This window comes from Astatotilapia calliptera, chromosome 7, assembly GCF_964374335.1.
Source record: "Astatotilapia calliptera chromosome 7, fAstCal68.1, whole genome shotgun sequence".
In the NCBI taxonomy this organism is placed as follows: Eukaryota; Metazoa; Chordata; class Actinopteri; order Cichliformes; family Cichlidae; genus Astatotilapia; species Astatotilapia calliptera.
In genome coordinates this window covers 42243007-42266009 of record NC_137428.1, presented here as the reverse complement: position 1 = coordinate 42266009, position 23003 = coordinate 42243007, and the positions used below count along the sequence as shown (strand labels likewise).

General features: G+C 39.7%; 1 protein-coding gene and 1 long non-coding RNA gene across 5 annotated transcripts in view; one reads left to right on the top strand and one right to left on the bottom strand.

Annotated features, from left to right (window-relative positions):
- The window catches only part of cadps2 (Ca++-dependent secretion activator 2), a 191182-nt gene that overhangs the window by 74086 nt on the left and 94093 nt on the right, over window positions 1–23003 (bottom strand). For all 4 annotated transcript variants that reach the window (XM_026174892.2, XM_026174893.2, XM_026174894.2 and 1 more), the window contains exon 13: window positions 21853–22040. In XM_026174892.2, the coding sequence (XP_026030677.2) occupies window positions 21853–22040 (188 nt within the window). The remainder of the gene's footprint in view (window positions 1–21852; window positions 22041–23003) is intronic.
- LOC145429740 (uncharacterized) lies at window positions 14672–16374 on the top strand. The gene is made up of 2 exons (XR_013910029.1): window positions 14672–15011; window positions 15600–16374. It is a non-coding gene; the product is annotated as an uncharacterized LOC145429740 (long non-coding RNA).

Sequence of the window (23003 nt, the reverse complement as noted above, 5' to 3'; positions counted from 1 at the left end):
AATAAAGTAAGCACAATAAGTATCACCATGACTAAGTTGTCTTCCATTTAAAAAAGACAACTATCCATCTACTGTCCTGCAGCCTCAACTTCTGGATGCCAGATGGAGATGGGTGCCAGGTCACCTCAGGTATAAATGATCTCAGAGCAGAGGCAAAAAAGCTTTCTCCTGGCAACACTTCCAAACAGTCGTACTGGCTCAGTGTTTTTCTAATGATACTTTCATGAAATAAATAATGCCATGGTGTAATATTTCATGTGTTGTTGTGTTTCAAGGTTGTAGTTTACAAATAATAATAATAATGATAATAATAACAATATAAACTAATAATAAAATAATAATAGACCTTAATTCAAAACCTTAGAATTGAAAGTGGCAGTACTGTGTAAACTGTGGGCTGTATATACTATACATAATTCTTAGTCTTCATTCTTCATCAAGACTCTCTTAACCTCCTAAGACCCGAACTCTTCCACGACATGCATGTTTAATTTCTCTTTGATATTTGGGCTGGTTGGGGCCCGATGAATGTAAAAACAAAGAATTACCAGATTTTTTTTTTTTTACCTTATTTTTGTTTTTAAGAAAATTAAGAGCCACATATGAGGATATTTGTTTAAATAATAGAACAGTAGCAGTATAATGCCCTCGTAAGTGGATATCAGGCCCTTGTAGACCAAAATTGAGTATTTTGTTCTAAATAACCCAAAATGTGATGTCCACATATGTGGACACCAGGTCCTAGGAGGTTAAAAAGCAAAAGATTTTTATAACTAAGAACTCTACACCAGCTAAATGCCTGAAACATCAAGAACCGAAATAAAAGCAAAATTCAACACCACAGAAAAGAGTCAGGGTGCTTTTTCTCTCCTTGGCTTCTTTTTTTACTCTGGCTTGTTTCACAAACAAACAACAAACTGATCAGTCAGCCAATTTTTCTACGATAACCTCAAAGTTAACCAATCAAACGCTCAGACTTGTCCTGCTCCTCACAATTCATCTGGCTGTCAGCAGGAGAGTTGACAAAAAATGTTTGGTGAATGCTTCATTAATGCTTTTAAAGCCTTCATTCTGTTCTTGCCTTGGTCTGAATAGCAGTTTGTTAAAAAAAAAAAAAAAGGGAAAAATGCAATCAGGACCCAGAGCAAGCAGCCTTGACTTTCTGGGCTTTCTCTGTGCCTCTGAAAGAGAAAAGAACCCTCTCTAAACGGCACTTGTGGGCACAGGAGGGAAGAAGCACGGAGGTTGTCTGTTAATGAGTTGTTCTTATAAAAGCTTTCAGTGGTTTAGCCCATGACTGCTGCATGTTGAGTACCAACAACTCTGCTGAGCTCTTCAAGGCACATCATGACTCTCCAAAGTTGAAAATAATAGCATGACAAGAAAGCAACAAAGTCTCAAAGACAGAACTGCGGATACTGAATCATCAAGCATTAACCTCCTGAGAAGCATAAATGTGACAATAATAAATTTACTTTACTTTACTCAGAAAAATGTTTTTCTACAGCAGAGTTGTGGAAAGGACACCAGTGAACACAATGATGGAAGAAAACAAAAGAGAAATGAAACTAAATTATATTTTTATTCTCTGATGTTCAATAGTGCCACCTGCTCTCTTGTAGAAAAACATATGTTTAATTTAAAAAAGGAAAGAAAATTTAATTCAGTATATAACATGAATAATATAAACATAAATATTTCATATAATATAAAATAAGTAAAACTACTTAGCATTACAAATACAGACTTTTAAATTAATAAAGATGTCAGTAGTTACTTATAAGGGGTTCAAATTAAACACATTTAAAAAGATTTTTTTTAAACTAAAACAATTACATAAATTAATTAAATAACTTTTTTCTTTTAAAGCAAAGACATGCAAAGTTAACTAAAATCCGATTCAGTGTTATTCACAGCCCGGGGAAGGTGGAAGTTGCAGAGGTGGTGGTGGATAACAACAGGACGTTGTCATGTATTGTGAGAGAACATCAGTGCCACTCTTCAGCTCCACTCAACTCAATTCAATCAGTAATGAGAAGCAGCTTTCTTTGCACAACAGCACTTGTTAGCACAACTTGTAAACCCTGTTGTTCCCCAAATCTTTCAATTCATCACAACTCCCCCACCGCACTGCTCACAACCTTATTTAACAAGCACCAGTTAATCCTGAGGGAACAGAAAGCAGAGCCATTGTGAGGGGGGCGTGTGTGTTCACTCATGTAAAAATTTGCTTTCATGCTGAAGAAGCCAAGGGTCTCATTGCACAAATGAAGATGTGAAGACTGTGATGGGAGCAAGATGCATGATAGAGGGACTGCCTGAGGCTCCAAGCCCCCACAGTTATTGCCAGCTGTTCTGTAATCTGAGTTGTTCATCTTGCTCAAACAATCAATCTGCATCCCAGAGAAAGATGACAGAAAATAAAAATGGCTGTAGAGTTTTGCAGCTCTTGCCTTTTTGTAACAAGACTATATGAATAGTTTGAAGGTCAGGTGGTTTTTTTATATTGAGTTGCTGTTTTTAACATATTAGACATCTATCTTGGTGCATAATTTGTCATATTTGACTATAATACACAAAACCTCAGGAGCTGAGCAACAAATCTCAGCACACAGATACATTTTAGGTTCCTAAAGGTTCTTATTTAGATATTATGTTGTCTTCATACTGCCAAAAAGGCAAAACAGCCTCTACTATTCTCCATCTGATGTAGCTCAGGAGGTAGCGAAGATCTGCTAACTGGAAGGTTGGTGGTTCGATGCTCGATGATATTTAGGCATACATTTCTGCATGCCTAAATATCATCGGGTAAGACTATGAACCCTGAGTTGCTCGCGAATGCTCCCTTTAGAATAAATGTGTGTGAATATTAGCTAGCTCTTAGGTGGAGAGAAAAGTGCTTGTACGAATGGGTGAATGAGACATGTTGTATAAAGCACTTTGAGTGTTCAGTTCAGTTCATTTTTATTTCAAACATTTCAAACATGTGCCTTCACAATCATTACAAAATATCATTCCATTATTTGTTTGAAAAGGAGTAGGCTGAAGTATTTACTTATTTGTCCCTACCCCCTCAAGTTTTACCTCTCAGTATGAACCTGACCCAGTATGAACCTTCCAGATCCCTCAGGTCATCTGGATCCGGTCTTTTATCAGTTCCCAGAGTCAGAACCAGACACGGAGAAGCTGCATTCAGCTTTTATGCTCCTTATATCTGGAACAAACTCCCAGAAAGCCTCAGATCAGCTGAAACACTCAGTTTATTTAAATCCAGGTTGAAGACTCACCTATTCTCAGCTGCATTTGAATAAAGCACCAAATCCACACTTTAAGCTTAAATTTCAAAACTTACATTTAACTACTGATCTTATCTATTTCTGATTTTATCTGTTTTGATTTTATATACTGTTTTGTTTGTTTGTTAAGCTTAAATTTCAAAACTTACATTAACTACTGATTTTATCTACTGTTCTGATTTTATCTGTTTTGATTTTATATACTGTTTTGTTTGTTTGTTTGTTTGTGTTTGTTTGTTTGTTTGTTTGTTTGTTTGTTTGTTTGTTTGTTTGTTTGTTTGTTTGTTTGTTTGTTTGTTAAGTGGGTTTAGAGCTCTGGGTAGCTCCCCAGCTGGGTCTAGACTGGGTCTAGAGAGTATTTTAAATTCAGGGAATTTAAAATAGAAAGTAGCTCGTCCACAGAAGGACTGGTAGCTCCCCTTACGATAAGGGTTCAGATTGCGCGAACAGGTGTGGGATTAGAGCTCTGGGTAGCTCCCCGACTGGGTCTAGACTGGGTCTAGAGAGTATTTTAAATTCAGGGAATTTAAAATAGAAAGTAGCCCGTCCACAGAAGGACTGGTAGCTCCCCTTTCGATAAGGGTTCAACAAACAAAAAAAACAAAAAAGAACCGCAACACCATTTCCAGCAACATTACCGTCCTGAGTGTTCACGTAGAGTAGAAAAGTGCTATGTAAGAAAGAGTCCATTTACCATTTATAAAAGCATCATATCTTTTTTATTTCACAATACTAACATCTAATTTAAAAAGGTTGAATTATGCATGTTAGTTTGCCTGGAAACCAACTTACAATTGGTGGCTTACAGGCAATATTTTACAGGCAAGTCCAATGAATAGCTTAAAATGATACAAAAGTAAGTGGTGAACTGCCAGAGGTTAAAAAAAAGGTAAGGTTACTCAAAACTGAAAAATATTGTGTATTTCATAATTATACCAAAAAAAAAAACAAAAAAAACCCCCCAGCAACACAAAATGGGTTAACAGTTTAAATCTGTTCTGCACCAATAGAGGTTGATCAAGCCTTGAAAGCTGGTGCTACTAATTCCTACAGGTGTTCCAACTTTTTGGGATTACTTACAACCCACTCTGTCTGCATAAAAGCAGTGCTGGAACACACTGTGGTACCATACCCATCAGTGAGCCTCAGCTGAACAGCATTGTGCTGCAGAAAGTAGTGTGTAGCTATAAAAATGGCGAGAAAAAGGCAATTAACAATGGAAGAGAGACAGACCATTATAACACTTAAAAATATAGATCTTTCCTACAGAGAAATTGTGTCAGTGATTCCAGTTTCCCTCAGCATCAAAAAGCACTCAGAAACTACTTGCTCTCAGGCTAGAGCAATAACTACCATTGTTAATTTCTCCAGATCAGAGAGGTTTCGTGAAGGGTATGCATGGTTTTTTCAACCTGCGCAGGTTTTTAAACATATTACACACCAAGTCAACTACAACCCCTGAAATTGCCTTATTACTCGATGCTGAGAAGGCATTTGACCGGGTGGAGTGGGATTATCTGTTTTATACTCTACATAAATTTGGATTTGGCCCTAATTTCATTTCATGGATTCAGTTACTTTACTCCTCACCTTTGGCACGTGTTAGAACAAATTCGTTGTTCTCTTCTTATTTCCCACTTCTCCGTGGTACGAGACAAGGTTGTCCCTTATCCCCTCTTCTTTTTGCATTATCAATTGAACCATTGGCGATTAAACTGCGAGCTGACAGTTGCATTAAGGGCATCTTCAGAGGTGACCAGGAACACAAAATATCCTTATATGCTGACGACCTCCTGCTGTATATGTCAGAGCCTTTATGCTCTCTTCTCCGTGCTCTTGCCATTTTTGAATGTTTTGGTAATATTTCAGGTTACAAGTTGAACCTGCATAAAAGTGCACTTCTCTGTGTCAACTCTATAGCCAGGAAGATTTCATTTGCAGATTTTCAATTTAACGTTAAATCAGGGTATGTGACCTATCTGGGGGTTAAGGTTACCCATTCATACAAAGGTCTTTATGAAAGAAACTTTGTCCCGCTGCTTAAGAATACTGAGACAGATCTTCAGAGGTGGAACAATTTACCACTGTCATTAACTGGCCGCATCAATTCTATCAAAATGAACATACTTCCCAAGTTCCTTTATTTGTTTCAATGTATCCCATGCTACTTACCCAATAAGTATTTTATAACACTGAATAAGCATATCTCTGCATTTATTTGAAATGGCAAAAGTCCACGAATTCGTAAAGATTTCATGCAGAGGACTAGGCCAATGGGTGGATTAGCCTTGCCAAACTTTCAGTCTTATTATTGGGCAGCAAATATTCGAAATATGCTGTACTGGATGAGTAATTTTACTACAGAGACTCCAGCTTGGCTCCAAATTGAGTCATCCAATTGTGGCAAAATTTGCCTATCGGCTTTGTTGAGTTCAGCTCTCCCATTAGAACTATACACCTACAGGGAGTGCAGAATTATTAGGCAAGTTGTATTTTTGAGGAATAATTTTATTACTGAACAACAACCATGTTCTCAATGAACCCAAAAAACTCATTAATATCAAAGCTGAATGTTTTTGGAAGTAGTTTTTAGTTTGTTTTTAGTTTTAGCTATTTTAGGGGGATATCTGTGTGTGCAGGTGACTATTACTGTGCATAATTATTAGGCAACTTAACAAAAAACAAATATATACCCATTTCAATTATTTATTTTTACCAGTGAAACCAATATAACATCTCCACATTCACAAATATACATTTCTGACATTCAAAAACAAAACAAAAACAAATCAGCGACCAATATAGCCACCTTTCTTTGCAAGGACACTCAAAAGCCTGCCATCCATGGATTCTGTCAGTGTTTTGATCTGTTCACCATCAACATTGCGTGCAGCAGCAACCACAGCCTCCCAGACACTGTTCAGAGAGGTGTACTGTTTTCCCTCCTTGTAAATCTCACATTTGATGATGGACCACAGGTTCTCAATGGGGTTCAGATCAGGTGAACAAGGTGGCCATGTCATTAGTTTTTCTTCTTTTATACCCTTTCTTGCCAGCCACGCTGTGGAGTACTTGGACGCGTGTGATGGAGCATTGTCCTGCATGAAAATCATGTTTTTCTTGAAGGATGCAGACTTCTTCCTGTACCACTGCTTGAAGAAGGTGTCTTCCAGAAACTGGCAGTAGGACTGGGAGTTGAGCTTGACTCCATCCTCAACCCAAAAAGGCCCCACAAGCTCATCTTTGATGATACCAGTCCAAACCAGTACTCCACCTCCACCTTGCTGGCGTCTGAGTCGGACTGGAGCTCTCTGCCCTTTACCAATCCAGCCACGGGCCCATCCATCTGGCCCATCAAGACTCACTCTCATTTCATCAGTCCATAAAACCTTAGAAAAACCAGTCTTGAGATATTTCTTGGCCCAGTCTTGACGTTTCAGCTTGTGTGTCTTGTTCAGTGGTGGTCGTCTTTCAGCCTTTCTTACCTTGGCCATGTCTCTGAGTATTGCACACCTTGTGCTTTTGGGCACTCCAGTGATGTTGCAGCTCTGAAATATGGCCAAACTGGTGGCAAGTGGCATCTTGGCAGCTGCACGCTTGACTTTTCTCACTTCATGGGCAGTTATTTGGCGCCTTGGTTTTTCCACACGCTTCTTGCGACCCTGTTGACTATTTTGAATGAAACGCTTGATTGTTCGATGATCACGCTTCAGAAGCTTTGCAATTTTGAGACTGCTGCATCCCTCTGCAAGATATCTCACTATTTTTGACTTTTCTGAGCCTGTCAAGTCCTTCTTTTGACCCATTTTGCCAAAGGAAAGGACGTTGCCTAATAATTATGCACACCTGATATAGGGTGTTGATGTCATTAGACCACACCCCTTCTCATTACACATCACCTAATATGCTTAATTGGTAGTAGGCTTTCGAGCCTATACAGCTTGGAGTAAGACAACATGCATGAAGAGGATGATGTGGACAAAATACTCATTTGCCTAATAATTCTGCACTCCCTGTATAAACGTAACCCTTTGTTGTCTGACTCGCTCAGAATCTGGGTGCAATGTAGGAAAAGGTTGGGGTTACACTTAATGTCAATTAAAGCACCTATCTGCTCAAATCCTATGTTCCCACCCTCCAGGATGGATTCTGTCGTGGTCTGGGTGGTTTTCCACAGCATCGGCTCCTCCCCACTGGGTGGAGTCTTTGTTGTTCCTCACCTGATGGCAATCATACCAGCAGTATTTATGACCGGCGCACTCAACTGGTCTTCGCCAGATTATCTGCCAACTTTAGTCAGTTCTCGGCCTCACGTCTGTTCCTTGGTGACTCATCGTGTGTATTAACCTTATTTCCTCTGTTTTCTCGTCAGCCTCTGAAACCCACCTACCAAGCTCTCCTGGATACAAGTTTGCAGCCGCCGGTAATCTCTCCCCATTTTGGAACTGCCAGTCTCTCCTGCCTGCCTCCCTGCATTGCATGCAGCACCCACCTGGACCTCTCCTGCCTCCCCCCTCCACGCAACCCCCACCTGCAAGCTTGTAAGACAGCTCAGTGTATTATCCTCAGATTCACTCGCAGCCCTCTGTGGGATTCCCCTGACTGCTCTCTCCTCTGTTTCAGTGCCCTGGCCAGCCACAGTTTCCCCTGCACAGTACCTGCACCCAGTTATCCCTGCCATCTAGTTATAGTCACAGTATTTTCTCTCGCCTCAGACATCTAGTTTATGTTCCTTAATTCTAGTCTGCAATTTCTGTTAGCCTCTGAGCATTGTAAATAAAGTCTCTTTTCGTTACACCACACCTCTGGCCTCCGGGTTTGAATCTGCACTTGAGTCCATCCCATTTCCACGGGCCACTGCGCCATGACAGATTCTGCCTTTAAAATATGGGAAAGTAATGGCCTTAGAAATATCAAAGACCTTTTTGTAGATGGGATTTTTGCCTCATTCACGCAGCTCCTGAAGCAGTTTAATGTTCCTCGGCAACATTTTTTCCGCTATCTACAAATTCGCCACTTTGTAAAGAGTGGATTTCCTTCCTGAACTACCTGAGGAAACTTCTTTGGATAAAATTATTAATATAAACGGTCATAAGAGAGGGGCGATTAAAGAAATCTGTGCTATATTATTAGATCTTCAATCTCCTTCTTCTCCATTCTTAAAGCACAGTGGGAGAGAGACCTTGGGATGACTATAACAGATGAGCTCTGGCAATCTTTTCTCCAGAGGGTACACTCTTCTTCGATATGTGCCAGGCATGGGCTCCTTCAATTCAAGGTCCTACACCGATTACATATCTCCAAGGAAACGTTAGCCAAGTTCTATCCAGGAGCTGACCCTCTGTGTAACAGATGTAAAGCAGAAACAGGTTCGCGCCTTCATACCTTTTGGACATGCCCCAATCTTCATAACTATTGGGTGGGAAAACCAGCACACTGCAGACCACGGCCTCTCTGTGTGAGGATCTAAACGTATTCTACGCTAGATTCGACACAGCGAACACCATGAGACCGGACAGTGTGCGCACCGCGGATGACGTCAGTGCGCACACTGTGTCTGAGGAGGATGTGCGGAAGTGCTTCAGGAAGGTGAACGCACGCAAAGCTACTGGTCCGGACGGGATTCCCGGCCGCGTCCTCAGGTCATGCGCGGCTCAGCTGGCTGGAGTGTTCACACACATCTTCAACCTTTCCCTCTCTCTGTCTGTAGTCCCAGCCTGCTTCAAAATGGCCACCGTCGTCCCTGTACCCAAATCCTCCACCATCTCCTCATTGAACGACTGGCGACCTGTAGCCCTGACCCACATCGTAAGCAAATGCTTCGAGAAGCTGGCCAGGGACTTCATCTGCTCTGCACTACCCGACTCACTGGACCCTCTACAGTTCGCATACCGCCACAACAGGTCCACTGATGATGCCATAGCCCTGACACTACACACTGCCCTCTCACACCTGGAGAAGAGAGACACGTATGTGAGAATGCTGTTTGTAGATTACAGCTCAGCATTCAATACCATCGTTCCCTCGAAGCTGGACAGGAAACTGCAGGATCTAGGACTGAGCAGCTCCCTCTGCAGCTGGATCCTTAGCTTCCTGTCTGACAGACGCCAAGTGGTCAGACTGGGCAGCATCACCTCATCCCCCATCACACTGAACACTGGTGCTCCACAGGGGTGTGTACTGAGCCCTCTCCTGTACTCACTCTACACCTACGACTGCACAGCCACTAACAACTCCAACATCATTGTGAAGTTTGCGGACGACACTACAGTTGTGGGTCTTATCACCAACGGTGATGAGACGGCTTACAGGGAGGAGGTCAGCGCCCTGACCCACTGGTGTCAAGACAACCATCTCACCCTCAACGTCGCAAAGACAAAGGAGTTGATAGTGGACTTCCGGAGGTGCAGAGAAGTACACACCCCCATCACCATCAGCGGCGTTGCTGTGGAGAGAGTGAGCAGCTTCCAGTTCCTTGGTGTACATCTGGCTGAGGATCTTACGTGGTCAGTACACACAAACAAAACAGTGAAGAAGGCCCAGCAGTGCCTCTTCTTTCTCAGGAGACTGAAAAGATTCAGCATGAGCCCCCGCATCCTCAGGACCTTCTATCACTGTGCCATTGAGAGCATCCTCACTGGATGCATCACCACCTGGTACGGCAACAGCACCGCCTACAACTGCAAAGCTCTCCAGCGAGTAGTGCGGTGCTCTGAACGGATAATTGGAGGTGAGCTTCCCTCCCTCCAAGACATCTACAGGAAGCGGTGCCTGAGGAAAGCGGGGAGGATCATCAAGGACTCCAGTCACCCCAGCCATAAACTGTTCAGACTACTTCCATCAGGAAGGAGGTTCTGCAGCATCCGGTCCTGAACCAGCAGACTGAGAGACAGCTTTTTCCATCAGGCCATCAGACTGCTGAACACGTCATAGACACCTCAGCTTCACTACTGGAACTTCAACATTATGCACTCCATACTGTACAGTAATACCACTGTTTTGCACATGTCTCAACTCTGTATATTTTTATATATTTTATTTATTGTTTACTCTATTTAATTTGTAAAATATGTGTACACACACACACACGTAGAAAAACATTTAGTATACACATCCAGAAATGCATATACTATTATATATTGTACATATATTTATTAGTTCAGATGTAGCCATTCTTGTATTTTGCTTGTTTACATTATTGTATTTTGCACAACTCTGTTGCTTGTGAAGCTCGCACACAAGAATTTCACTCACATGTACTGTACCAATGTACCTGCACATGTGATGTGACAATAAAAGTGATTTGATTTGATTTGTCTATATTTAACACTCTGTCAGAGATGTATAACGTTAAATATGATCCTTCTGCTCTAACGGCTATCTTTGGGATGATACCTCAAGACATCACTTTGCCAAAATGCTATTCGAATTCTATTGCCTTTGCTTCACTTATCGCAAGGCGCCTTATACTTTTAAGATGGAAGCAGGAAGCTCCTCCCACACATGAACAGTGGCTTGCAGAGCTCATGAGGTTTTTACATTTAGAAAAGATGAGATATACATTGGCAGGTTCAACCACCAAATTTCTTAAGGCATGGCAGCCATTCCTGATGTACATGGAAACATTTAAAATGACCACCTTGTCATCACCAGATGCCATATCTCTATATCACTATCATAGTTAACTGTACACTGAATGTCCCTTATACATTTTATTTTTATATTTGTTTGTTGTTGGGGTTTTTTTGTTGTTTTGCAGGGGTTTCTTTGGTTTGTTTGTTTTCCTTCTCCATTTCTGTTATTTTTTGGGATATTGTAAATACTGAGCAGCAAACTACTGTATGTTCAATGTTTTGTTATTAACATGCTGCTGTGACTGAAAATAAAATTTATAATAAAAAAATAAAAAATAATTTTTTTTTTTTTTAAAAGCACACAGAAACTGGGGCAAACTGACAGGAAAAGGTCTGGCAGACCCAAAGCCACCACTGAACCAGAGGACAACTTTCTGTGTGATAAGCAGCTCACAGGACAACAGCTTCAAGCACAGCTTAATAGTGGTGGTAGTAAGCAAGTCTGAGTTTCAAAGACAAGACTTTGAGCTGCAGATTTGACAGGATGAGTTGCAGCAATAAAGGCATTGCTAAGATGTCAGAATAAGGCAAGAAGGCTTTCCTGGGCCATTAAACACCATCATTGGACTACTGAAGTCTGGAAGAAGGTATTACAGACTGATTAATCAAAATCTAAAATCTTTGGTTCATCACGCAGGATCTTTGTATGCCGCTAAGTAGGCGAGAGGATGGTTCCACAGTGTGTGGCATCAACTCAAACATAGAGGAGGAAGTGTGACAGTCTGGGGCTGTTTTGCTGGATCCAGGGTCACTGACTTGTACAGAGTGGGAGGCTCCCTGAACCAAAATGGCTACCACAGCATTGCAATACCCTCTGATATGTGCCTAGTTGGTCAGGGGTTCATTCTACAGCAAGATAACAACCCAAAGCATAAGTACATGCTATGCCAGAACTATCTCAGGAAAAAAGAACGAGATGGTGAGCTTGAAAACATGAAGTGGCCAGCACAGTCTCCAGACTTAAACCCATCGAGCTGGTTTGGGGTGAACTGGACAGAACAGTGAAAGCAAAGCAACCTACAAGTGCCACACATTTATATGAACTTATGTAAGAGATATGGGAAGAACTTTCTGAAGAATATTTAATGTACATTGTAGAAAGAATGCCATGAGTGTGACCGGTAGTGTACACACACACACACACACACACACACACACACACACACACACACACACACACACACACACACACGCAGTTGGCAGTGTAGTGTCCAAGGTGACATGGTTGAAGTCACCTGAGATAGCAATAAAGGCACTCGGGTGCTTAGTCTGTAACCGGGCTATGGCGGAGTGGGTAATGTCACATGCAGCTGTGGGGTTAGCAGAAGGAGGAGCATAAACCGCCAACAAGATTACATGAGTAAATCCCAACAGTGCACCGTTCAGTGTCCGGGCAACAAATCTGCTCTTTCATTGTTATGTGAGCAGGGTTATACCACTAGTTATTAACAAGAACGGCAAGCCCTCCTTTCTGCTCACCACTGGCTGCACTGTCCCTGTTGGCCTGAACAGCTGCTCCAGACCTTCTGCAGATGTGTTGTGATCAGGCATATCCTGATGACAGACATGTTTTGTACCTCTTTCTCTGTTTAGGCCTCTGCTATCTCGCCGTCTCCCTCCTTCTCTTCTTCTGTCCTCCACCTCTGCATCCATGGTGTATTTTTCTCCAGATTTCAGCCGGTATATCCATGGTTCTGGCTGGTTTGCTGGCTGGCATCAGGGTGATCAGCTGATCTCTGGAGTAAACAAAGTGTGCGGTGTGTAGCTGCTGCGCCACGGTCCCATTCCTCAATGAAAGTAACAGTTCCACGGTAACAAGGAGAACCAAAACGAGCTCGATCCACATTTTTGAAAAGAAAGATATTAAAACAAACTCTCTAAAATACTAAGTACAAAACTAAGAAAAAATGCAAGAAAAGTAAAAGTAAAGAGAAAAAAACAGGATCAACTGAAAAAACAGGCTGCATGTGAGTTGATCCATGTGTGCTTCTGATTACATAGTAAAGCATAAAATTATTTAAATCAAACTAATTTTTCAGCATCATACACAGGATGTTTCTAATTTAAGAGGAAAAAATGGAAGAAAACATTTTAATTTTAGCAGCATTGTGCAGATGACAGAAAGGATTCAATCACAGTCAGTTAACGAGCACACTGAAGGGTATATCCTGGTTACAAATGACTTCAAGATTCCTCACAATGTCATTATATACAGAGGCCAAGGCAATGCCATTCAGAGTAGGTACCTGCTTAGAAACCATGTTTCTAAGACTTTTAGAAACAAGTTTTGTCTGAATTCAGAAAAAAGGAAATCAGAGGTCATCAGACCTTTAGTACTACACTGAAAAAAAGGGACTGGCCATCTCTTGGATTTATGTAAGCATCTTGCATGTATTTAACACAATTGCCTCATGTTTTAAAGTTAAATGTAACTATATAGTGTAAAAACTACATGATATGCAGAAAGGGTGTATTAAATTGTTCATATCATGTTCAGGTGAAGTAAGTTAATAAGATAGCAACGTTAAATCTCGTGAAACCACGCGTGATTTCATCTCGCGGGCTTTGGATCGTGGTTTAAAAAAGGCATCCATCTCAGTCAAGTCGAGCAGCCAACTGTACGTTTTTGGTATGTCTTGATTTTTTGAATTAATTTTTACCATATTTCAGCCAAATGTAGTTAAACGTCTAGAGTGTCGCCATGTAACATGCTAAAAAAGAGCCGTTAGCTTATTTGCTGTTTTATCTGTTGTCAAAGAATTGGCGCTTTTTCATTTGAATTTGTCTTTGGCACAAGAGCCGTAATATCACATTAAACCTAATTACGAGGCACTCATAACATAATTTGGTTTTCTGTGTGAATAGATTTGCCAACTGACTCTTCAGTTACATTGTGTATTTACTGCACCGTGGTGTTAGTGAGATTTTGGACATTGAACAGCTTTAGCTAATATCATCAGCGGCATTATGCTAGCTTACATCCCTACCCCTCCTGCCCTCACCTGCTGTCCTTTTCTTTTTGTTTTTGTTTTTTTTTGCTGCACATTGAGAGACGACCTCTATTCTGCATTTCACCAGGAGTCAGCTGATGGATTGTGGGTTCAAGGTGTTATGGTAAGAAAGTATATTCTATTTTCGTTTCTGTAACTTAATTATAATAGGTTTTTTATAATTATTAGGTGCATGCATACTCACCCTATTAATACAACTGAGAAATCCAAAATCTGCCATAGGTTTATCTTATACCTGTATGTATTGCCAGAAAGGTGATTACTGGACTCGCATTAATGCACACTTGAACTGAAATGAGGTTGTAACTTGTGGGTTGTTGGGTTGCAAATCAGAAACAAACATCTTTGGATTTTTTTAATCCCATAAGATCTGGAAACACAGTTTTTATTCAACAAAACATTACTGATTAACCAAGCACAGTGCCTGCTGTTATTTCAAAATAATTTTATGTCATTTCAGATGAAATGCAGCATTCCAGTGCATCCCAACCATGCCTTTACAGTCAAGGTTTCTGACGGAGCTGAGTTTCTCTCTGACAGTCTGCTGAAAGTGTTTGCAAAGTGATCGGGGGAACAGGGCACAAAGCTAAAGGATGTAGCTGCCATTATGACAGTAAGAACTTTAAAATTCTTTAACTACAAAGTGTATATGTATTGCATTAGGTCAGTAAAAGATTTTTATGCTGCATCCATTGAAACAGTCAACTATTACCTGTGAGTAATGATTCCACTAAAAGGATGCCATAATTTTCGTCATGCATTTACTGGCCCACTGAGAAAAATTTATCTTTTTTTAAAAATAAATGTTCTGGAAACTATATATCCATAAAGTTGATGTCAAACAGGAACTTTTGATATTGCTTTGTAGATGCTGGTGTTGCATGTTGACTGGTTTAAAAAGTCAAGAGTTTTTGTCTGGGATCATTTTCTTCTGTGCTACTGAAAAGTTCACAAATCTCTGTTTTCTTTGTTATAATACTTTAGGATGACATTAATGCTCGGAGTCCCTCATCAAAGTGCTCCGCATCTGTGTGAAAGACAATTGCAACATCTTGGTGCAGGAGTTCATGGTGAGTGTTTTATGAGTAGATTGTGGCTTTGCAACATTTAAAAATGCATTTAGTTATCCACTTGATCCTCATTGGACTGGTTAGGACCAGTAGTCCTCTTTAATAATTTGAAGTTCACATGAGGCCTGGTAGTGAACTCAGCCGCCGGCCCTTGAGGCCCCACCCCTGTATTAGGGGTCACATCAGTGTGAAAAAACTTTAAATTTGTCATTCTAGTGAACAAAGAAAAATCCCACCAGTATTTACATTAGCTTTTGTTTGAAAAAAAAAAAAAAAGACCAACAGCTAACCAAATTGTGGGGCTGAAAGTCTAAATTCTAACATCTTCTGAGTGACATAACCTGGATTTCTGATGGGCCGGTGTCTTTCTAACAAAAACTAATGTAAAGCATTTGAAATTATTATGTTTTTCACCCTCTCTTAGAAACTCTGTTAGACCATGAATGGCAGCATGGCAGGCCACTCTTTGGCTATAGCTATTTACTATGTTGCTTGCATTGGTTTAAATTACTCTAACATTAGAACTGGTAGATTCAAAAGAGATGAGTTTAAAAAGGAATCTTAAAGAAATGTTTTGTTTTTAACCAGGACTTGACTGAGGCCACTGCACAGATTGAGAAAACCACAATGAACATCTGTCTCCAGAGGGTGCACCAGGCAATGACTTTTCTGACGTTGGCATCATCATCGAGGGTATAGTAGTTCTTCAAGATCTGGATAACGTGACCTTTGCAGTAGCCATGCTGTTTGGACCTTTTTTATTCCTTCAACATGAGTTACCCATCACAACTCTGCTACACTTTTGAGGTGATTCAAAGGGTGGTAATGGAGTTGGATGCAACTCAGCTCTCAAGAAAAGCTCACAACTAAGACAAAACTGCTCCTGCAACGAAGCTCACTGTTATGCATGCAAGCTGATCAGCTCTAGGTGAGAGGACATTTAAATCTCACACTTGTTCTGCTGCATTTTTGAAGCTCAATTCCAGGAACGGATCGCAGGGTTCATTTTTATATACACTGCAACTGCCATGAGGACGAGCCGTTTTTTTTGTTGTTTGTTTTTCCTTTTGCTCTGTACAAGTTCTGTTTGTCTGTTTGGCAGCATTTTTAAATTTCTCTTTGTATTTTTTCTTTCTTTTACTAGTGAAGAGATGTAGCGTGAACAGTTATGCAGTCTAAATATCCCATATGGGTCGTGTGAAATGGTATTTTCAGTTTCATTCAGTTGAAGTAAAGAACGTTGAATATTTCTAAGTGTGCTGTTTTGAACCAAGATGTCACAGTATGATCAGTGCTGTAATTTTTGACAGTCACTGTATCAATGTTATTTTTGCGTCTCTTGAATAAAGGTTTTGACCTGCAAGTGCTAATTTCTTTAGTTATTGGGGTAAAATGGGAGGTGTTAATAGGAAGGTGTTTGCCAATTCAGTAACCTAATTTAATGTTAATGGAAACTAACATTACCTCAAATTGTTTAGTTATAATTGTTGTTTAACTGAATCTTGAGGTCAGAGGCCTTAAATAGAATGTTTTGATTTGTTCTTTCCCAACATTTTTCAAAAGAAACAGTCTAATTTCTTTACTGTGATTGATTCCAGAGAACACGGAAGAACTGACATTATTTAACTGTTGATTTATATAGATTCAGTGGAGGAGTAATGTCAGTTTAATTCTTTACCTACTGTCAATGCAGTGAAATTAGACATTTTGTTTTGAAAGGTTACTGGTGGATGCCAGCAACCATCTTGGAAGAGAACAATACAATCTGTTATAAGGCCTCCATTTGAAAATTGTGTATTTGATACTAGAATATAATAGCAAAATGTAATTTGAAGATAACATGTAGTATTTAAGTGACCAAGTAGTATTGGGTAAAAGTTATTGAATCGTGTTGGGATAACGTGAGAAAATTGTGAAGGATTAAAATATTCCAAGAGCTCAAATTACTTCATCAAAACATGTTTAAGTCACATTTTATCAACACAAATTGCACAGGTTTATGGAACATGAATAAATTGTGTTAATTTAACTCAATTGTTTAAGTTGCTGCCGAAGCAAAACATCTGTGTGCAACAAATGTCCACCATTGAATTAAGTAAATCCAACAACATATTTTTTTCAGTGTACTTCCAGCAGAGAACCTCATGGAAAAGGAAAACTATAAATCTCTGTGTGTAAAGAAAACTCCCCGCATGAGAAATCTTTAGAGGAATTACTTTAGGTAGGAAATACCCTCAAAACTAACTCCTGTAAGTAACAGCAGTTATTCAAGTTGCTGTTCTTAATGATATCTGTGTCCTGAGCCACAGCGGTACACATAAACGGGGTAGGTTGCATCAGGAAGGCCATCTGGTGTAAAATCTTTGCCAGATCAAACATGCAGCTCATCAAGAATAAGATTTTGTTACTGGATCGGTCAGGCACAAGTTAACAACTATTCAGTCAACCAATTCTTTCCATTCTGGTTGCTTCCATTAAAAATCTTCAACATCTTCAGCTCTGCTATTTCCAAGTCAGCCTCTCGTCTTTTTGTTAGTGCCACCGTCTCCAAATCGTAAATCATGGCATGTTTCACTATTATTTTATCAACCTTCCCTTTCACTGCTATCCTTCTGTCAAAGATCACCTCTAATATATGCCTTCAACCACTGCCTACACTCTCTTCTTCGCCTCTCTTGTGCACTGTCCATTGCTTTGGATAATTGACCCCAGATACTTAAACTTGTCCACCTTCACTACCTCTACTTACATCTTTACTACACCTTCTCATTCACACATATGTGTTCTTCTCACTTTTAGGACTGTATAAAACAATCTGGTTAAAAAGTCCACCGGCCTTTCTCCTAAACATTTCCATACCTCCAAACCTGAACCAAGTGTCTTTCCACTCTACATCCTCTTGATTGTCGTCCTCATTTCCTCCTTACTAATCCTCTGCACTTCCTGGTTCTTTAATGTCCAGCCTGACATTTTTTGAAGGGCGCATTTGAAGATCGATTAAGCCACATCGAGGCAACATAAGCTGTAAAATTCCAAATGCAGTCTAAACAGTCTAAACAAAGCTATCAAGGAATAACATTTCACAAGTTATGTTACATATGTGACAATAGTGAAACAGGCCCCATTGTTTAGGTTTTAAAGCTTTACTTTAAAACCTAAACAATACGAAAACTGACTTTAATATTTCAGAGTTTGTTGCAATTTTATGCGTAATTAATATAATAATATTTCCTATTTTTCATTTACATGAATATCACTTTTAACGTCCTTGACTAAAGCAGTTTGATACCAAAGTCTGTTTGGCAGTATGAAGCCAGTCAAGTGTTCCCATAACTGTCAAAACATTGCCTAATTCAAAACAACTCAGACAAAATAACTGATTTTTTTCCAATCAATAAGGTTGAATGTGAATGCACCATGCCAGCAGATTTGTTGTCTGTGTGCACTTTCTGTAACATTTCCATGAAAACTTTACAACAAATAAAAAAGCAAGCACAAAGGCACAGAAAAATCTCTTTTAAATGGGGTCTTTAGTGGTTACTAAAATCAATTCAGTGAGTTGGAAGCTGACATATTTTCTCTGATACTCACAAAGAGCTCATCAAGAGCTTTCAAATGATACGAGAAACTGAATTTTCCCAGCAAATGTCACTCAAACCCTCTGAATGAAATTACAGCTGAAAACAAATCAGACGGGGCACAGGTTGGCAAGAAGCCAAACTCAAAATGTGCCGAGCTGAGAGAAACACAACACAAAGCGGTGTTTGGTTTGGTAGCACTCAAGGCAGAGTGTTGAGTGACAGCTTGTCGGGGCTTAGATGTATTGTTGCTGCTAAATGAAGCAAGTGCAATGGAGGCGAGGCTGCTGTCAATGCTTCTCTGGGGTTGGGGATGGTGATGGGGAGATGTATCCCTGTAGACTTAAGTTTGTGTGTTTGCTTTCAGTTTGGCTCAAGTGAAAACAATAAGTACTACATCTGCCTGCGGGATCCAACTAACCCTCTGGCTCTTTAGTGATGATGTCAGTTGACAAGAGTTGTCATGAGTCGAGCTTGCTGAGCGGCATGGCAGAGCACTGGGTGTAGATGCCACTTCACCTTACATTTGTAGAAAGGAGATGAGGCCGAGTGGCATGTGATTCTGTTTGTCACCTACCTCCTCTCCTATTTACGTCTGTGTAGATGGAGAGGATTGTTGTTTAAAGGGTTGGGGGAGGTAAAAGCTGCTGTCACATCCTGTGTTGCTGCGGTGTAGATGGCTCTGAGCAGAAGAGATCTCAACTGACAGGTGACTCCCGCTGGCTCTGATAATGCTCCTTTAAACTCGATCCTGATTCAAATCCATCTCATCAAACTTACGCAAACCTTCAAACAAGTCATCTCAGAGTTCCTTTTGAAGCCGGCTAAAGTTTGACTGTTTTATCAAACACACAGCACAAGTTATTGATTTAAAGGTCAGACACAATTGATTATGTTGTATTTTACAAAATTTGTGTAGTGTAGTGACACTTTGGCTCCCATTATCATAAGGGACAGGGCCTGTAAATAAACACTTCCACGAGGAACTTAGCTACAACTGGGAGGATTAGAGATGCTGTAGCTTAGACACTTGCTTCTTTGCTTTTTTGATGCAGGAAACCGCTTTATTCCAAAGATGCAACCATTAGCCCCACAATGTTCACCAAATTTAGATGGATCCAATTTGATTCTGTCATAGCAGACAAGGTACAGCTTCCTGACACTGCATATCAGGAAGATGTTTGCACTGTTATTGTTGTAAATTGTGAAAAACGTGCAATATTTGCTCACATCTCTTAAGACTAAAAGGTTATTATAAAGGCATTAACATATAACTGAACACTACTGTTTAATCCTGTAAGTTATAATACTGTTTTATAGTTTCTTCACAAAGGCTGCAAAGCAGGAAAATCAAACCTTACAAAATTGCTTTGTTGTTTTTCATTACTTAAAAAAATAAAACACAGTCATAGTGTCATTTAAGCCACTAAAATAGAGACATAAGCTGCAAACATGTTTTCAATTTGCCATAAAAATGAAAAAAGCCACTAAAACAATAAAACGATAAAACGATAAGACATGAGAAAATAACTTTTAGTTTGGAATTAAATTGTGAGAAGAAATAGGTTAATGGCCGACCCTTCAGAATAAATTATCATTCATAAAGGAGAGAAAAACTAGCTGTTAACAAGAACTGTTAAATCACAACTGAGGTGGAGCTACTATACAAAAATGAAACAAGGAAAAGTATATAAAGAGTGTTCTGGAAGTAAAGCTGAAGGTGTGATGTTGACTGTTGTCAGCGCATTAGCCCCACAAGTGGGATTAGTGGCAGAAAGTATTCCTGGTGGAAAGAGTGATGATTGGACAGACTTCAGTGGACATGTAGGTGAAGCGAACACAGGTGATGATTAGGTCTTGGGTTGGTATGGTGTTAAGGTGAGGAATGTGGAGGCAGATGAATTTTGCAAAAAGAACAGAAATGGCTGTGGTAGTGAGGGAAACTGCCAAGAAGATATGTAGTGTATGCTGTGGACGGAGGATAGAAGACAAAGCAAAGCTAAAGTGGGATAGTCGAAGAGATGAAGAAAGTAGACAAGCTGTTTATTGAGTTGAGCATAAGGTCGAACATAAAGAAAGGAGTAAAGATGGAACTGTACTAACAAGAGAAGAGACTGTGCTGAGAAGATGGAAGGAGTACTTTGATGGGGGAGATGAATGAAGAGAATAAGAGAGAGAGCAGGATTGATGGAGAAAAAAACAGGACGAAGAGGGTAAGTAAGGTGAAAGTAAGGGCAGCTATGAAGAGAATGAAAAGTGGAAAACCACTGAGAATATTTATGAATGCAATTAAGTAGGACTGAACTGAATGCTAGGGTGAGATGGAGGCAGCTGATCCACTGTGGTGAACCCTAAAAGGACTATGTGAAAGAACAAGAAGAAAGATTAGTGCAAAGCAAAAGAGTACGACTGCTTTAAGAAGTCGTGAAATATATGTTTATATAGTTTTTCAGAGATAAGAGTCACAAAGTGCCTTACAAAAGCTAATATAGAAAGGTCTAATTAAACGGGAATACAATTTTTATAATTAGGAAATTAAAAAGTAAAAGAAGCAGAAATAAAGCCAATATAAAAGAATAAGGGATAAATACAGAAACATGAATAAAAATGACCAAAACTGAGGTGCCTTTAACAATACGTAGAGGAAAAAACAGCAGCGTCTGTGATTTTAGCAAACAATTAAGAGAAAAAAAAAGGATTTTTGTTTATATTCAACTACTGAAGCTCTCTAACAACCATAAGGAATTGTGACTCTGGTTCATCAGGAGCAAAGATAAACATTGTGATATCATAAAACACACACACAAAAGTTCACAAAGGGTGTTAGGGGTGGATGTGCAGCTCGAGTTTGCTACCCACACACAGTGCTGGCATTGGTATACTTTAATCCCTGCAGTCCCAAAACCTAACATTTTAGCAAGCACCAGACTACTTTACATGGAATTATCTATTCCATATAAATATTTGACATATCTGAAATTCCCAAATGGAAATCTTGAAGAACTGTAAGCTAAAATGTATGTTAGAGATTTGATTTTAAAGTTAACATCTTCTAGTTTCCTAAACTATGCTTATTTACCATGTGGATAAAATAAAACCTAGCCCTAACAATAGCACTAAGTGATTTGCCACCAAGCGAGTGGATGTTAAGTGATCAACATTTGTTACCATCTATGCTCTTATTTAGACCTTTTCATTCTGTAGAAATGAGACAAAGATCTCCATGCCTGTGGAGTGCAGTTACTCTAATGATTCCTAACTACCTGTTTCCGTGGACGTGGGAGGCGCAGAAGGCATAGCTGTAGTGTAGCAGCATTGGGTCGACGAGAGCATTGTTCTCCGAATAATCCATCAGCTCCTTCAGGTAGCTCAGATGGCGGTGGCAGCCTCGAACACCATACCGAGCACAGTACTCATCCAGGACAAACACCTGACCAGGACTGAACCAGCCCTAAAGATAAAATACATGCACACCAGACAGATAAGTTAAAACAAACCAACAAAGATTGGCTAATAAAGCGTCAGACCTTAGTGACGTGTACGGGTTATTTAGACTAATTTTGCCTTCTTTTTTGGAGAACTTCCACAGATTAAACATTTCTTTCAAGCCACTCATCTTATCAAACTTAACATCCGCTAGATAAAGTTTAAAGTATAGTTTAAAATTATATTGAAACGATTTTCAAAATCAAGACGGGGGGGGCAGTTGTGGTGTCTGATGAGGACTCATCTGATGCCTCTGCTACTTCAGGTTTACCTGCAGTTTTTCACAAACCTGTCCATGCCTTACTATCAGCATAGAACAATGCATTAGTTTTATTTTTCCTCCTTGCACCTCCCTTTATAAAACTTTTTAAATTAATCTATAGACTTTATTATCATTTCAGTGCTTTTCAATCGTAAAACAATAAATTCATGTTACATTTTTGTAAATATTCTTTGTTTATCAAACATATGAGTGTTGGGATCCTTATAGCCAAAATGCATGACTAATAAAAGATAATTTATGTGAATGATTTTATTGTTTTAAAAAAGATAAACCTAGGACTTGAGAGAAAACACAGTTTGTTCCAAAGTTTAGACATGGCTGAACATCCTCTTCACAAATTCCTGTAACTGTGGGAGATGCAAAACAAAATGCCACAATCAGGCACTACAAACTCAAAAATACTACAATTAAGAACCAGTCCAAAGGTTAACTCTTCTATTATTAATTCTCTGCTAGAATTTAAAAAGATAAAAAGCAGGAAAAAGGTGTGGAACAACTGGAACATCTTGAGATGTTCATTAGCTCAGTCATCTCGCACATAATCACTAAATTAGGCATGAAGCTTACAACAGTAATTAGGATTCCTAACAGAAGGAACATTAACAAATTAGCGCCTCTAGTGAGCTGACAGTCCCCCCCCCAAAA